The following is an 18,006-nucleotide window of genomic DNA, read 5'->3' as shown; positions in this document are numbered from 1 at the left end:
AGCGCCGCCGGCTTTCAGCGCAGGCGACGCGGATAATATTCACAGCGCTTTATGAAAAACATACTCTCTCTCTATAATCGGTGCGCGAAATGGTAAGGTACAAACTCTAATCCATATCTGTGGGTACAAAGCAAAGTTAAAACTAAGCCAATGCGCACGTACCTTTTTATCGACAATCTCTGTGAGAATTGTCATTGAATATTGGAACGAACGTTCAAATAGTGGGCATGATATTTCGTTTTTGACTTGAGGAAAAAATTGCAAATCAATACAATTTTCTCCGTTCATCACTTCACCGGTGCGTTTTTCAGTTGTCTTGTCTAATCAATTTGTATTTTCATCGCAATTATATTACCAGTAGTTTAAATCGTACGTATCTAAATACCCTCTTACTTGTTTTCGATGTCAATTTATACCGGTAACCTCTAATTTTTCTTTCTCATTTTAGACTTCTACAATGGCGACTGAAACATTAGTTCCCCTAGAATCTAATCCAGAAGTGATGAACAAATTTCTCCAGAAATTAGGAGTCCCCAGCAGTTGGAGTGTTGTTGATGTGATGGGATTAGACCCTGAAATGCTTTCCTGGGTGCCGCGTCCTGTTCTCTCGGTGATGCTTCTTTTCCCTGTCTCCAAAGCTTATGAAGAATATAAGCAAAAAGAAGAAAATGAAATTCTGTCAAAGGGCCAAGAAGTAGCTAGTGATATATTTTACATGAAGCAGAATATCAGCAATGCTTGTGGCACAGTAGCTCTCGTACACAGTGTTGCTAACAATACTGATAAAATTGAACTGGCAGATGGATATATGAAGAAGTTTCTAGATGAAGCTAAGAGTTTGGATGCCGCTGCCCGCGGCACTTTGCTTGAGAAGTCTGAAGGGATCATTAACGCTCACAAGGAGTTAGCTCAAGAGGGTCAAACTAACACTCCGAGTGCAGAAGATCCAGTAAACCATCATTTCATTACATTCATACATAAGGATGGAGTCTTGTATGAATTGGATGGCCGTAAAGCTTTTCCAATCAATCACGGTCCTACTACTGCAGATACACTGTTGGAAAGTGCTGCTAAAATTTGCAAGGAATTTATGGCTCGTGATCCTGAAGAAGTGCGCTTCACCGTCATTGCATTGGCTGCATCCGACTAAACATAAAATGTGACTGATACAGCAAGTCTATCCTGGTGCAGCAACATATTATATTAAATGTGCTTTTAATGCTTTGGATATTCAAGCTTCATTATTATTTAATTTAAACCTAATTTATATTTGATACTTTTAATAAGCTATGCAGAGCAAGCTTTTGTGATATTAATAAAGGCATTTGATACTTTGAAATGTGTACAATGTTATTTTTCATCTTTACTACCCTTCAGTTAATAAGTAATTAAATTAGAATAGGAGTTACATTTTAAAGCCAATTAGTGGGTAGCCAAGGTACATGAAGAAAATCTGTTGCTACCCCAAACTTAATATAAAATCAATATAACTGTCTGGGTTACACAGTCTGACCTTGGTACTGCCCTTTAGCTCTCAAGTCTCAGTCTCCAAGGAGAATTGTAGCTTTATTACTTTGGTTTTAGTGCTCTATATCCAAGGGCGGGGATTTTACTGTGGATCGATTCACCCGTGGGAGGGTGGAAGGAGTCACTGTTGTCGTCTGTGACACTTTAACCTTACGCACCCTACCCACGCCTCTTAATATTTTTTTAGGTACTCTTTTTCTTCTCTTTTATTTCTTAAATAAATAAATGTACTATTTATGAATGTTTATATTTTTTAAACATAACAACGATAAATAAAATAAGCCATAAATAACGATACGAGTGAGTTAATAATTGGCCAAACTATAACAGTACATAATAGGTATATCTGTCTTTTTAAACAAACAATTTCGTGCTCGCAAAGCTATTATTAATGTCTATATGTAACTAGGGGCTGCCTGCGCCCGATCTAAAAAGTTCATTAATCCCCGTTATATTAAGATTTTATTTTTAACGTAATGGGGATTATTTTATTTTACCCCCTTAGTGGTGGAGTTTCGTAATATCCGTTCTTAGTGACCACCTACGTTCTAAAAGGAACCCCCATGCAAAATTTGAAAGTCCTAGCACTTGTAATTTCTGAGATTTCGTAATGAGTGAGTCAGTCAATCACTCAATCAGTGACCTTTCGCTTTTTCGCTTATAGATATAAGAAGATGATGTTCGTAAGTACTCTTCTATTTATTTAGTCTGCCACCAACCTCCACCACCATTAGTAGGTACCTAGTACCTACCTACTAACAGTTAACCTTTGGACTTAGCAGAAAAAATTCCTCTGCCCTCAGGGCCTCAGGGTCTGCCTCTGCCTTCATAATAATGATTTTTATTTTGGTAGGTAAGTACTTACTTACTGTTACGGTTGCCGCGTAAACAATGACTAGTAAAATAAAAATAAAAAATACTGTAAAAATCAGTTTTATTTTGAAATCTTTATAAATTACTTACTTACATAAATTAAGTTTTTTTACAGTTCATTTACGTACACTTACGTCAATATAATACACGCTAATGGAATAATATCACTGGTCATTAGTTCATAAAAATACCTAAGAAATTAAGTAAAATTTTGCTAATACGATTTCACAGCTCATATATTTTCAGGCATAGCTGACGGTTCATCCGAGTTGTTTACTGATGCAGAATCTGAAAAAAAAAAGCAAAATAAAAATCTTTTGGTGATTCTAGGTTTTGAGTTACAACAAATCTGCGTGCGGTTGCGGGTATCTACTAGCCCGAGGTTGCCCATACAAATAGATATTTTGTAATTAATTAATTAATTTAAAATGATCAATCTCACTATTTTAATGTGATAAGTGAATGTGTTTAAGTGGAATATCGTTATAATTTATCTATACTAATAATATAAGCCTAATTGCAGAGTACCGACTTTTTAGTTGGCCGATAGTTGGGCCCGATTCTAATTTGTATGAAGAATCGGCCGATACCAAATCGGTGTAATGTGCGCACTTGGTTTCATAAATAAAAAAATTAACAGCCTGATCCAACTATCGGCCCACAAAGTCTGTAGTCTACGGCTAGGCTTCGAGGAAAGATTTGATTGTTTGTTTGATAGTTTGGAAGGATAGGCTCCGAAACTACTGGACCGATTTGAAAATTCTTTCACCATTAGAATCCAAAAATAATCTGCTGAACATAGGCTATAAAATGTAACTTTATATTTACCATTGATTATCATAACTTCTGGCGTGAATTTGGGGAGGAGTAACGTAAATGTGAGCCCCAATATCGTAGCACCGCCGCACACCCATGATAACACGTTCTGGTAATATGTTGATTCTGCTTCGTCGGCGCTGGAAAATAAATTTGCCAAATGTTAGAATGAATCATGATCGACTACTGATTACATAAATATCAAATGACTCAATACAGACAATACAGCTGCATGGTCGTGTTTGAGTGACTCAACGTATTAAGTAACCCACGGTTTTGATTCAGCAATAACAATAGTTTAACTACATTAAGTACTAGATTTAGCTTGTGGCTTCGCTCATGTGCATGTTTTTCCTCATATAAAGATAGCTTAGAATAAAATCTAAGCGATAAGACCGCCTAAATTGTGTCCTTTCTGTTTTTCTTATAAAGTTAGATATTATGGCTTTATTAATCTAAGATATTATGTAATGAAAGTTTTGCATGGTGTGAAATACAATTCAAACAGTTTAGAGTATAACAAACTTTTCACAAGCATAAATTAAATTTTTAGGATTCCGTAGTCCTTACAAGGAACTCTTTATTGGTTTTTTATGTGACAGGAGGTCAACGAGCAGACGGATCACCTGATGGTGTGATTACCGTTGCCCATAGACACCCGTAGTTCCAGGGGCGTTACAGGTGCGTTGCCGGCCTTTAAGATGTAGATACGTTCTCTTATAAGTAGTAGAAGATTCTATCGTGAACCTTCTTACTGCACTGTTAGTAACTTTATTTCCGTTTATCAACAGAATGGCAATGTTGGTACAGATGCTAAATTGCAATAAATAAGGAAAATAGAATAAGACTGACATCATGCTTACGATTTTAAATGCCATTAAGGTTATATTCACGCGAATGTGACGGACTACTTAGTACGAATCTACCTACCTACATTAAACAGGAAAATGTTTTACGAGTTTTACTATCCGTTCGCTATGTTTGCCGCTGGAGATATGACATCACTCGAAGGGAAGAGTCTTATAACTGTNGAATGTTTCTATTTTTTAAACATCACAACGATAAATAAAATAGGCCATAAATAACGATACGAGTGAGTTAATAATTGGCCAAACTATAACAGTATCTGTCTTTTTAAACAAACAATTTCATGCTCGCAAAGCTATTATTAATGTCTATATGTAAGTAACTAGCTACTAGCGGCTGCCCGCACCCGATCTAAAAAGTTCATTAATCCCCGTTTATATGTTACTAGCTGACCCGGCGAACTTTGTTCCGCCTTAATGTCAATAAATAAGCAGACTTTTTTTATTTCGAACGGGATAAAAAGTATCCTATGTCCTTCTCCTGGCTCTAAACTACCTCCCTGACAATTTTCAGCTAAATCGGTTCAGCCGTTCTTGAGTTATAAGCGAAGTAACTAACACGACTTTCTTTTATATATATAGATATTAAGATTTTATTTTTAACGTAATGGGGATTTATTTTATTTTACCCCCTAGTGGTGGAGTTTCGTAATATCCGTTCTTAGTGAGCGCCTACATTCCATGCAAAATTTGAGACTCCTAGCACTTGTTAAACAGTTTCTGAGATTTCGTAATAATAATTAGTGAGTCAGTCAATCACTCAATCAGTGACATTTCGCTTATAGATATAAGATGATGTTCGTAAGTACCTACTCTTCTGCTTATTTAGTCTAATGCCACCATCCTCCACCATCATTAGTAGGTACCTCATCATAATTGGCAATCTCTAACAGTTAACCTTTGGACTAAGCAGAAAAAATTCCTCTACCCTCAGGGTTAATAAAATAATCGATTTTTAATTTTTATTTTGGTAGGTAAGTACTTACTTACTGTTACCGTTGCCGCGTAAACAATGACTAGTAAAATAAAAATAAAAAATACTGTTAAAATCAGTTTTATTTTGAAATCGTTATAAATTACTTACTTACATAAATTAAGTTTTTTACAGTTCATTTACGCACACTTACGTCAATATAATAATACACGCTAATGGAATAATATCACTGGTCATTGGTTCATAAAAATATCTAAGAAATTAAGTAAAATTTTGCTAATACGATTTCACAGCTCATATATTTTCAGGCATAGCTGACGGTTCATCCGAGTTGTTTACTGATGCAGAATCTGAAAAAAAAAAACAAAATAAAAATCAGTTGGTGATTCTACGTTTTGAGTCACAACAAAACTGCGTGCGGTTGCGGGTACCTACTAGCCCGCGGTTGCCCATACAAATAGGTATGTTTATCAATTGCATTTTGTAAATAATTAATTAATTTAAAATGATCAATCTCACTATCTTGTGTACCGGTGTAGCTTTCGATAAGTGAATGTGTTTTAATTTATCTATACTAATATTATAAGCCTAATTGCAGAGTACCGACTTTTACTTAGTTGGCCGATAGTTGGGCCCGATTCTAATTTGTATGAAGAATCGGCCGATAAATCGGTGTAATGTGCGCACTTTGTTTCATAAATAAAAATATAAAAATTAACAGCCTGACCCAACTATCGGCCCACAATCGGTCTGTAGTCTGCGGCTAGGCTTCGAGGAAAGATTTGATTGTTTGTATGAGAGGAAGAGAAACTACACTGGACCGATTTGAAAATTCTTTCACTATTAGAATCCAAAAAAAATATAACTTTATATTTACCATTAATTATCATAACTTCTGGCGTGAATTTGGGGAGGAGTAACGTAAATGTGAGCCCCAATATCGTAGCACCGCCGCACACCCATGATAACACGTTCTGGTAATATGCTGATTCTGCTTCGTCGGCGCTGGAAAATAATTTGCCAAATGTTAGGATGAATCATGATCAACTACTGATTACATAAATATCAAATGACTCAATACAGACAATACAGCTGCATGGTCGTGTTTGAGTGACTCAACGTATTATGTAACCTACTGTTTTGATTCAACAATAACAATATTTTAACTACATTAAGTACTAGATTTAGCTCGTGGCTTCGCTCATGTGCATTTTGTTCCTTATACAGGGTGTTAGGTAAATGGGTATATGAGCCGACACTAAGCCATGTTAACATGGTCATATAAATGGTATGGTGAAGTCAGAAAATTGATATCTTCATTTTAATTATTTTCAATTTTCATACAAATAGGATTTTATAAAATTTATTTAGTATGAAAATTAAAAAATATAAAATCATGATATCAAATTTCTGACTTCACCATACCATTTATATGCCTATGTTAACATGGGCTAGTGTCGGCTCATATACCCATTTACCTAACACCCTGTATAAAGATAGCTTAGAATAAAATCTAAGCGATAAGACCGCCTAAATTGTGGCATTTCTGTTTTCCTGATAAAGTTAGATATGTAATGAAAGTTTTGCAACGTGAAATGCAGTTCAAACAGTTTAGAGCAGGGGTGGCCAACCGGTCGATCGCGAATATTAGTCCAGTCGATCGTGGCAAGGCAAAAAATACTACATGATTGTGTATTAAACTATGCTGTTTCATTTAAGATTTCAAGAAGTATGTAAGTGATAAATCGCCCAGGGTTTCGTTAGTAAACAGTAGATCTTATGTCTAATCAAGTTGGCCACCCCTGGATTAGAGTATATTAAACTTTTCATAAGCATAAATCAAATTTTTAGGGTTCCGTAGTCCTGACAAGGAACTCTTATTTGTTTTTTATGTGACAGGAGGCAAACGAGCAGACGGATCACCTGATGGTGTGATTACCGTTGCCCATAGACACCCGTAGTTCCAGGGGCGTTACAGGTGCGTTGCCGGCCTTTAAGATGTAGATACGTTCTCTTATAAGTAGTAGAAGATTCTATCCTGAACCTTCTTACTGCACTGTTAGTAACTTTATTTCCGTTTATCAACAGAATGGCAATGTTGGTACAGATGCTAAATTGCAATAAATAAGGAAAATTGAATAAGACTGACATCATGCTTACGATTTTAAATGCCATTAAGGTTATATTCACGCGAATGTGACGGACTACTTAGTACGAATCTACCTACCTACATTAAACAGGAAAATGTTTTACGGGTTTTACTATCCGTTCGCTTTAAGTTTGCCGCTGGAGATTGACGTCACTCGAAGGGAAGAGTCTTATAACTTTATCAAACATATTTAAAATATTTTTTATTTATTATTATTGATAAAAATTGTGTATTTGCGTTAAATAAGACACATTAAGTAATCGCGGTTGAGGGAGGGGACGTGCTTAACTTAGCGCGAACGCCACTTTGAAATTCGTTCCTCTTTAACTTTCAACATTTTGCAGCCTCGCGACATCTTGCCTTTACTACAGACAGTGTCTCAACTCTCAAGACAGCTCGTAGAACTGATGGTCGTTCAGGCAGAAAACTTCTCGAGTGGCGACCACGAATCGGCAAACATAAGTGCAGGCATGCCTCAACTTGGTCTTCCAGCGACACATTCACTGGACCGGCGATTTAGTAAATGTCGCCGGATGACCTACCTAAAGGAGGCACCTACCTTGTGGAAATCCGTGGTGTAGGCTTTTGTCCAGCAGTAGAAAGCATTCTATCTTTGTTAAGGAAAGTATTTTTAAAAACATCATCATCATCAGCACATTTGCTAGACCATTTGGGAACCAATGCCATACAGGAAAGACATGATTATAATACATATGTTATCTGTGTACTTACTACATTTGAATTACAGCGATAGCGATTCCGCAGGCCAGCTTGTCCGTGAAACTCATTAGGCCATAAACGAAGGCCGACGCCTCGGTTCTCGCGCCAACTAAATCAGCAGTCAGTGAAAGACTAGTCATCAGCATTATTGCTCCACCAAAACCTGCAAGTAATCAATAGATATAATTAAAAATAAATTTTAGCTTGGCAACATCATCATCACAATATTAAATCACGTAAAACTCATTAAAGTGATACATCCATAGAAATTAATTAGAGTAGTGATATTGCCAGTGATAACCCTTATCATAATTACTAACCTATTAACACAGCTACTAAATAAATGAAGTACACTTTGTAATCATAGTCATACTCGAAATATATCCACACAAATCCAGTTAGAGCGCATATGGAACCTATAAAGTAAATTAGTTTCCTTGTGAATGACCTAGGGGCCAGTCTTTGCGCTCCAGCTGCCGCCAGGCTTCCTAGATACATCGCCAGAGGCACCACAGCCAGCGCTCGTGCTGCCAGTCCCAATGTTCGATGTAAATATAGGGGTATAAATACTTGTGCGACGTTTACTACCAATCTTGTGCTCATGTACACACCAGCAACCTAAAAAAATAATGATTTACGCTAGCATTGAGCCTACTAAAAATAATGTGCAAGCATAAAAGCGCAACTGAATTGTAAACAGTCAACATACCTGATATAATAACGGTTTATGTAAGAAATCTAAATGTGCTCCTCGTTCACTGTTCTGTATCAATTCATCTTGGTTCCTATAGGAATATTTTTCCTTAACACTTAAATGAAAAATGATTGAAGCAAGAGTTCCAATGCTCATGACCACATACACAATGTGTCTGAATTTCCAGGCATCTGCAGGTCCAACTTGCTGGAATCGAAAATAATATTTTTTAAATAAGTAATTTAATGTGTAACATTATTCTTGACATAATCGGAATTGAAACTTTGCATAGTTATCAGAATGTTTATTAAAAATAATAAGTGTATAACTAGATAGATACTTTTATTATGATATTCATTAACTTAACGTAATAATAATTGGACATAGTTGTTACCTATAGGTATGGTACATAACAAGTCTGTTGTTTTGACCTTGAATAAAGTACTGATAATGTTTCTGCCCAAAACACAGACAAAACAAGGCTATTTTTGTACATTATCCAGTATATTTAGGCAATTATATTGGATAATGCACTATCTTATATCCTGTGGCTTTGAGTAATGCATTATCTGCCATAAAAATTATTATTTTAAATACCAACTAGGTCTTTTTTAGTTTATGTGCTTTATTTAAAATAATTTTTACCCTTTTTTGATGGAATTTGGAAATTTGACGGTTTGTATTTATACAAAGTAATTATGATCTAACATAAATATAACATACCTGTTTATTACATTCTCCTGTTATGTGCAATACTATCCAGGTGATTATGTACACAAATAAATTGGAAAACACAGTAAATCCATACCTAAAATCAGAAATATTTTATAAATAAGAGGCAATTAAAATTACATGCAAATAAATTTTAAATGTATGAAATTATACCTTACAGCCGTCAGGTGACTCCGTGTATGGTCATCATGAGCTAGTTCTGGTATCAAACTTAAGTGAGATATTTGAACAGCTGCCCAGCCGATTTGGAATATTAGAATAAATGCAGCAAAATAAAACATTTGCGCCCATTTATGAGTCATTGAACAACCAATACATTGTGAAAATATGAATGGAAATGATGCTAGTACACATGCAGTCCCTGTAAAAAATACAAAACATAATCAATACAAAGCTTACAAAACCCACACAATCAGATATTAACAAATATTATAGAAACTTACCAAATAAATGCCATAATTTTCTTTTGCCATATCTTGCACTGATAGCATTGTCAGTGCGATCCGAATGGTAACCTACAAATGGTGTGGATACAGCATCTACTATTTGCCCAATTAACATCAAATTCCCAGCTTGGGAAGCACTAAATTCCAGAACTAAATGAAAAAATACCAAAAAGTATGTGAACCACAAACTAGCACAAACATCGTTCAGTATATGACCGATTCCATAGCCGAGCTGGAGCCTGAAGCTGGTTGAAATGTCCATAAATTCGTTATCCATTTTACATTAATTATATTCACACACTTGTAGGAAGTAAATAGCAAACGTAACCACACGAGTAGGTATTTACTTGTGAATGTAACTCATTTCAATTTCATCGTTTTCTTTCACTATTTCATAATGGTATATGTATTCTGTATAATAATAATTGTACGTAGTACTTCTTTTTTTATTTATAATAGTCTTTGTATGAATATGAATAAAAATTATGAAAACAAATACACTTTTCTTCGTCAACAAATCGCAGACAGAAATGACAACAAGTTTTTTTTGACACGAATAAATACGAATGAATGAACAGGTGACATTGACAAATGACAAAACCAGTGATGTACGCACGCCTTGCAAGAGGCGATAATTTGAAATCAAATTCAAGTTTAGACGACTATTAATGTGTAATAATGGTGGATTATTAAGCATTAAGTGTTCGTGAACGTGCATGAGTGTGAAACAAATCAGTGCAGCGTGATTCTTCGGGTTCTCTCAAGTGGTCCATATGAAGTCTCAATAAAGCAACAAAATCCCACTTGGTCCCATTTAGTAACTCGTCTTACTTGAAACTTGAAAATGGAACAAATCAAGTCGGCCTCGACATGTATTGCCAACATCAAAAAATAAGAAGGGCGAAATAAAAAAAATACACGTCATTATCGTTGTTGTTGTGTCGCAGTCGCACGGGAAAATAACAAGGTTGACAAATTTGACATTTGCTCCGAATGATAAAAATTACTGATACAAATAAAAATTAAGTATTCATTAAAACTAAACGTTTTTAAATGAATTGAGCAGTGAAACTTGATAGAAATAATAATGATTAGTTCGTTTTTAACGTTTATGGTCTTCTTGACCGTTGTTTCCACTGTTTACGGTGACGATTTCAAAGAAGAAATATTTATCAAACCACTGCCTCAATCTCACCTGTATTCCTACTTCCAGTTTACAACTCTAGTGAATTCAGAAAATTCATGTAAGCTTTACCCTCTAACCATACTTTCAACTTAAATCTTAAACTTCATTGTCTTTTTAAGCCTCTACTCATTGTCTGCTTTTNATATTCACGCACTTGTAGGAAGTAAATAACAAACGCAACCACACGAGTAGGTATTTACAGAATGTAACTCATTTCACTTTCATCGTTTTCTATCACTATTTCTTAATGTTATATTATGTATTCTGTATATGAATAATTGTACGTAGTACTTATTTTTTTTATTTAATAATAGTCTTTGTATGAATAAAAATTATCAAAACAAACTAATACACTTTTCTTCGTCAACAAATCGCAGACAGAATTGACAAGATTTTTTTTTTGACACGAATGAATGAATGAAACGGGTGACATTGACAAATGACAAAACCATAGTGATGTACGCACGCCTTGCAAGAGGATTTGAAATCAAATCAAGGAGACTATAACATGATATACAATGCTTTGTGGCTACATAACCCACTGGTCGCTCGTCCGTCGTCCCCATCGACCAAAGCGTTAATTTTCTCAATGCAAAAAAAGGACGAAATGACTTCTTGGCGGGAATGTGAATAGTCATGAAATGATAGCAGTTTTGTTTTATTTTCTAAATTCGTGTTTAGACGACTATTAATGTGTAATAATGGTGGATTATTGAACCATTAAGTGTTCGTGAACGTGCATGCGTGTGGGCAAATGAAACAACAGTGTAGCGTGATTCTTCGGATTCTCTCAAGTAGTCCTTATGAAGTCTCAGTAAAGCAACATAACTTTACTGAGACTCAAAGGGTGAGAAAAAGGGTTATCATAATCTATCATCCTTCATTATATCATTTATTTAGCCTAAGTCTTGGCAGCGTTCGGGAAGCTTCGCCATTTATACTCACGTCCGAAATACCGCAGTGTCTCAAGTCGAAAGTATTTGACCAATGTGTGTTGCCACTTGCCAGTGATGGTATACGGATCTGAGACGTGGTCGCTTACTATGGGCCTCATAAGAAGGCTCAAGGTCACCCAAAGGGCGATGAAGCGGGCTATGCTCGGAGTTTCCCTGCGTGATCGAATCAGAAATGAGGAGATCCGCAGGAGAACCAAAGTAACCGACATAGCTCGCAGAATTGCTAAAATCAAGTGNCTGCTTTTATTTTCAGTTTCACATACACATCTATCGCCGAGGTCCTTAGGTGAAATTATTTCCCGATTCCAAGTTGATGAACTACACCTTACATTAACAGAAGGCCAATGGAGACACAGACAATGGGGTTATCCAGTCATAGACGCGGCTCCTGGAGCTGAACTATATGCATGGTTCTCGCCAGAGGTTACCGACATAGATGAGCAATGGCGGAAACTAAGTGCGACCCTCTCTGGGTTATTTTGTGCATCCTTAAATTTCATAGACAATTTTAACACTATCACACCACAAGATGCACTATATCCCACTGGCTTATTAAAAAAGAGCTCTACGCCAAGTAATTTACTTTTGAGATATGCATCTTTACCCAGGGAAATAGTTTGTACTGAAAATTTAACACCTTGGAAAAAACTTCTGCCTTGTGAATCGAGTCGAGGATTTTCTGCATTACTAAATTCAAGGATGATACACAATACAAACTATCATTCAATCGGTGTACATGTAAGGAATGTATGTGCCTCTAAAGAATGCAAGGAGACACTTGTGGAGATAAAACAAACAGTTTCCCTTGTATATGATTATAAAATTATCAACAGCAATGACTGGTCTTTCAGAAAACTATTTGGCCAAGGATTGCCAGGAGCCTGTCCTCTGTCCTCTGCTAGCACTATCTATGTTGATGTGTCATCTAATGACACTCAATCATTTACACTGACACCTCCACCAGATAAAGTTGTTCTTTCGCAAAGAGGAGGCAGTGACACACACCTTGCAGTATACAATATAAAAGCTGATGGTCAAATGGTAAACATTGGAGCTAAGCAAAATCCTACAGAAAAGTTGCACATGCCTATACCTCCACCCATATACTTCAACCGATATGTATTGGGTTATGGAAAAGAATTTGGTGGAATTGTCACAGAAATAACTAACAATCACTGGACTCCTATAGATGTAGTTTTACTAGAAAATGCTCCATGGTGGCTTCCCATACAAACAAGCACTCTGAGGGTAAATGGTGAAGCAGACAGCAAATTAATAAAATCAATGTTCTTCTCTCCTGGACGCAGCAGACAAAGACCATACCATCTTGAAATTATGATGTCATTACCAGCAAGATCAACAACAACTATCACCATAGACTTTGAGTTTGTCTTTTTGAAATGGCAAGAGTACCCACCTGATGCCAATCATGGCTTTTATATTGGGTCAGCCCTTATCTCTGCCAATCTGCCTATAGCCAAAAGTTACACAAGTCTGCCAATAGAGGGAATTACTTTTGATTCAGTGATCAATGCCTCCAGCCCTTGTAAGTATAACTTAGATTAAACATGTCCAAATATTGTAAAATACAATTATTTCTTTTCATTAAAGATTTAACATTTCTTTCAGGGTATCCAGCAGTCTTCAGGACCAACGGTGCCATGGTATCTTTGCCTACTCCTGACTTTAGTATGCCATACAATGTAATCTGTCTAGCTTGCACTGTAGTTGCTTTAGCATTTGGCCCACTACACAACATATGCACAAAAGAATTGGTACTGAAACCAGTTGGAACTCCTGTGTCATTAACACAAAAACTACTGAATTTGTTTAAAAGAAAACGAGATTAAGGGGGAAAGTGCAGCTGAAGTAATGTGATAATAATAATGACAGCATAATTACCAGTGTTGCTGACTGATTGAAAATTGAAAGATACAGAGTTGGCATTTACTAGTCATAATTAAAACAAAGGTTTAAATAGATATGTGGTTAAATAGATAAGAAGAGGCATATTTTGCCATTGAAGGGGGTGCCAAAGCCTTTATGTAAACCCTAATGTAGAAGGAAAGGAATATTTAACATTATCAATAAGTATAACACAATTTAAAAACCTATAGGTCTTAGACCAATCACACAACCATAGGGTTCTCACATCTCTTTACTACATTACATTTTACATGTGTGTCTGCATATTTTACATAAATAAGTAACTTATTTTTGTTTCGATCTTGAATAAAACTTATTGTTATTATCAAATTACAAAAACAATCTAAATAAAAAGTATTACTTAAATAATTCCGTAATTTTATTATAATTAATTATATTTTTAAATTAAAACCATTTCATTTCATTACATTGTCATCAGACTGTGTACAACCCGGTCGAGGTAACTGCGCTCTTGGCGGCTGTGACGTCACATCGACGCTCAAGCACGAACGCGGGTATGTACGAATGAGTGATCCTAAATAATCGTCATAACTTTGGAACGGGACGTGCAAGGAATTTCTGAATTTGTTAATAGTTTTAACATATTCTTAACAATTTTTCAATACTATAAAAAGAAGTGGAAAGGCTTTATTTTCTGAAATAAACATGTTGACGTTTTCTTAAAGCGTGCGGTATGAGTGCTCCTATTTATTGGCCATAACATTTTTATCTTAGGTTTAACAAATTTTTAAACTTCATCGCAATGTTTTAACATATTTTAAGTAAAACTTCCTCGATTTTTGTTACGATTGAAGCAAGGATCACTCAATCCACATGCACATAATAAAAACTCTTTGACCAGTAGCTTTTAAAAAAGAGTAACGATCAAAACTTGTCAAATGTCATCTAGAAAAATATGGAAATTGGTAACAAAAGGTACGATTTTTTAAACTTATTTCAAAACAATTAAACATTACAAATAAGCTTTATGATTTTCTGTGAAAAACTTGAATGAAGCTGTGGGCGAAAGCTGATCTTAATAAATTATACATAAAGGTAGCAGGAAGGCGCTGGATGCAGGCCGCTACCAACCGGGCGATGTGGGAATCATTGGGGGAGGCCTATGTTCAGCAGTAGACATCCTGCTGGAATGAGGATGAAATTAAATAGTTTCTTCTTCCAGACATGGCAAGAAATCGGACAAAGAAACCCAGTCCCCAGTTTTGAAAGTCTTCAAGGAAATGATTCAGAGAGAGAACAAGTAAGTGACATATTCATTATAAGGCCTCCCCAACCCGTCTGGCCAGCGTGGGGAGTGTAGACCAAATCCTCTTGCCTCTGGTCAATTAGAGAGGGTCGTGTTCCTGCAGTGAAGACTGAATGAACTGATGATTTTTTCTCTACAGCGATCCCGAAAAAGCAAATTTGCTGAAAGAGAAACAAGAGAACAGAAAGAGAAGGCAGTATTCTGGATCAAGATCCAAAACAAACAGAGTCAACGTAAGTTTTTCATACTCCGTTTTGCATTTATGTTCCCTTACAAGTTGCCTGACAGTGGCAGCATCGGAATACCGCTTCGAGGGTCGCTAGTTCGATGTCAGCCATAATATGGTGAACCTACCACTGACTCGAAGGATAAAAAAGCTTAGCTGGAAGAGTCAATGAGAATTATTAGTGATTTATAAACTGATGCTCTTTATAAAAAAGAGAATATTCTTTATTTCTGTAAGGTCTCTTTAATTCAAATAGTAAGCCATTTTGAGCCGGACGTCTGTCGTCCGTTTGTAGAACAGCATACGGAAAATTGTATAACAATTTTGTTGCGTTGGGAAAAGATGCCTTAGCTAGTGTGCGGTCTTGCAAATGCGCGATTGAAGTCCTTCCTAAAATATCTGATTTGAACGGTCCGTAAGACACTTCTTCAGCCTGAACTTCAGACAGCCGCAACTGTTGTTTTATTTTATTTTTGGTAGAGATCCTGTGACTCCAGCAGTTCGGAGAAGAACAAGCGCAGCGTGCAGTACAAGGTGGCGCACGAGCAGAGGCTGAAGGACTACAACGAGAGGAGCCAGAGCATTGTGAGTCACATATGCTTCATCTTCTTCCTCGGTCCCTCACTTGAGGATTGCGACTACATATGCTTCATAAGTCGCATTAATTGTATTTGTCTGCCGTGAAGGGATTTTATTATTAACATAGGCGCGATCACCGACTTTTACGCCCGTATTCACAAACGAAGCTTGTTTAGCCTAGACCCAGACCACCGTATTTTAGTAGGCCGATAGTTGAGCCCGATTTTAATTTGTATGAAGAATCGACCGATAACAAATCGGTGTAAGTGCACTTTCCATATCCATACTGATTAACAGCCCGACCCAACTTTCGGCCAACTAAAAGTCGGTGGTCTGCGCGTAGGCTCAGAGTGTTATTTCACATCGTGATGGCTTGTAACTGTCCCACGTCCCTTGTCCCATGTACCATTCTGATGCATACGAAAAATAAGTCAGAAGAAAATAGTAAGTGTGCCATAAATCGGTCAAATATAGCTCCGTGGCCTTGTAGTTTTAGGAGAGTAGAATAGAACTTTTCCCGTGGATGTCGTAAGGCAACTAAGGTACGAATGTGAACATGAATGCTTCCTCAACCCGTCTGGCCCAATGTAGAGACAGTTGAATTTTCAAATAATGGACTTTGAGAAAGCTTATTGATTATTTTTAGTTACTATTGTTTATTTATTTGTTACAGCCATTTCAAGGAGACAAAAAGGATAGTTGGTGGTTTTGGGTAAGTAAGACATACTTTATTAATAAAAATAATAATTCTGATTACTATTTTTACTACAATTTATTATGTTTTTATTGTAGGGTGACAATCAGAATAAGCGTTCAGAAGATACTTGCTCATGCGTCTCGTGTGCGTAAGTATTTCAAACATTACTATGAGGTCTCACAGTGCGCATCTCAGGGTGACACACGAACCAATCACAGAGCTCTATTAAACGCTGTGCGTTCGATTTGCTGCTTCACTTAAGCAAGCATCGTTTGTGAATACGGGCGTAATAAGTTTGTAACCTCTTTCTTCCAGCTTAAAGAAGATCGTCAGCTCAGAATACACCTGCATAGCCTGCCTCGGGATCCTCTTCCTCATTTCCGTGCTGGTGGCGTTCATGGTGCTGTTCAGGACTGTTCCCATGGTGGCCAAGACAGGCCACCCTAACCTGATGCCAGGAAAGAAACCGAGGGAGGGTAGTGATGTGTTGAAGAGGAAGATTGACTTGATACAGAGGGGGTGTAAGGATGATGAGAGGTACAATAATGTTTCCATTCATCATCATTTCAGCCACAGGACGTCCACTGCTGAACATAGGCCTCCACCAATGATTTCCATGTCGCGCGATTGGTAGCGGTCTGCATCCAGCGCCTTCTGAAAATTTCATTCGGTTCAGCCCAAAGACGTCTACTGCTGGACAAAGGCCTCCTCTAAGGATTTCCACAGCGCCTGGTCTTACGCTGTCTGCATCCTGGCACTTCCCGCGACTTTCACAAGCTCTTCGAAGCCTGCCACACTACGTCTTCCGGACTGTGGTCGCCACTCGAGAACTTTTTTCTCTCTGCGAGCTATGTGCCCCGTCTACTACCAGTTGATTTTAGCAATTCTGCGGGCCATATCGGTCACTTTGGTTCTACTGCGGATCTCCTCATTTCCGATTCGATCACGCAGGGAAACTCCGAGCATAGCCCGCTCCTTCGCCCGTTGAGTGAACTTCTTATGAGGCCCATCCATAGTAAGCTCTTTTGATAGTAATAATATAATTTTTACAGGCGCCTATGGGACGACACATTGACGAGGCATTTGAGCAGCTTGACGGGACTGAATGGAAATGGTATGATTAATAACCTGAACATAAAAGAAAATCGAATCATTATATCAAAAGAAAATTTTGTCAATATATTTNTGAATTTGTTAATAGTTTTAACATATTCTTAACAATTTTTCAATACTATAAAAAGAAGGGGAAAGGCTTTATTTTCTGAAATAAACATGTTGACGTTTTCTTAAAGCGTGCGGTATGAGTGCTCCTATTTATTGGCCATAACATTTTTATCTTAGGTTTAACAAATTTGTAAACTTCATCGCAATGTTTTAACATATTTTAAGTAAAACTTCCTCGATTTTTGTTA

The 18,006-nt window shown here is 36.8% G+C and overlaps 3 protein-coding genes across 6 annotated transcripts; 2 read left to right on the top strand and 1 right to left on the bottom strand.

Moving 5' to 3' along the window:
* Nucleotides 1-137: 137 nt before the first annotated feature.
* On the top strand, nucleotides 138-1,343 carry Uch (Ubiquitin carboxyl-terminal hydrolase). 2 transcript variants are annotated; one of them, XM_028320565.1, is made up of 2 exons: nucleotides 138-369; nucleotides 449-1,343. In XM_028320565.1, the coding sequence occupies exon 2, from the start codon at nucleotides 458-460 to the stop codon at nucleotides 1,148-1,150; it is 693 nt and encodes a 230-aa protein (XP_028176366.1). In that variant the 5' UTR covers nucleotides 138-369; nucleotides 449-457; the 3' UTR covers nucleotides 1,151-1,343. The 2 variants fall into 2 exon arrangements, with proteins under 2 accessions (XP_028176366.1, XP_028176367.1); XM_028320566.1 differs by having other exon boundaries at nucleotides 191-298.
* A 1,271-nt stretch (nucleotides 1,344-2,614) lies between these two features.
* LOC114364393 (major facilitator superfamily domain-containing protein 12) lies at nucleotides 2,615-11,258 on the bottom strand. Of its 3 annotated transcripts, XM_028320539.1 has the most exons (9): nucleotides 11,086-11,258; nucleotides 9,755-10,046; nucleotides 9,465-9,672; nucleotides 9,303-9,387; nucleotides 8,595-8,786; nucleotides 8,206-8,503; nucleotides 7,898-8,048; nucleotides 5,894-6,021; nucleotides 5,266-5,366 (listed from the first exon to the last, which is right to left on the bottom strand). In XM_028320539.1, the coding sequence occupies exons 2-9, from the start codon at nucleotides 10,032-10,034 to the stop codon at nucleotides 5,311-5,313; spliced, it is 1,398 nt and encodes a 465-aa protein (XP_028176340.1). In that variant the 5' UTR covers nucleotides 10,035-10,046; nucleotides 11,086-11,258; the 3' UTR covers nucleotides 5,266-5,310. The 3 variants fall into 3 exon arrangements, with proteins under 3 accessions (XP_028176342.1, XP_028176340.1, XP_028176339.1); XM_028320541.1 differs by lacking the exons at nucleotides 5,266-5,366; nucleotides 5,894-6,021; nucleotides 11,086-11,258 and adding exons at nucleotides 2,615-2,688; nucleotides 3,229-3,356 and having other exon boundaries at nucleotides 9,755-10,034; XM_028320538.1 differs by lacking the exon at nucleotides 11,086-11,258 and having other exon boundaries at nucleotides 9,755-10,293.
* On the top strand, nucleotides 10,698-13,991 carry PIG-T (phosphatidylinositol glycan anchor biosynthesis class T). The gene is made up of 3 exons (XM_028320537.1): nucleotides 10,698-11,001; nucleotides 12,153-13,445; nucleotides 13,529-13,991. The coding sequence occupies exons 1-3, from the start codon at nucleotides 10,845-10,847 to the stop codon at nucleotides 13,747-13,749; spliced, it is 1,671 nt and encodes a 556-aa protein (XP_028176338.1). The 5' UTR covers nucleotides 10,698-10,844; the 3' UTR covers nucleotides 13,750-13,991.
* Nucleotides 13,992-18,006: the final 4,015 nt, after the last annotated feature.

The sequence above is a fragment of the Ostrinia furnacalis genome, unplaced genomic scaffold (assembly GCF_004193835.3).
Source record: "Ostrinia furnacalis isolate ACB-3 unplaced genomic scaffold, ASM419383v2 OfSCF7395, whole genome shotgun sequence".
Classification (NCBI taxonomy): domain Eukaryota; kingdom Metazoa; phylum Arthropoda; class Insecta; order Lepidoptera; family Crambidae; genus Ostrinia; species Ostrinia furnacalis.
Note: the sequence above shows the minus strand (reverse complement) of the source record. Positions and strands in the feature narration are given on the sequence as shown.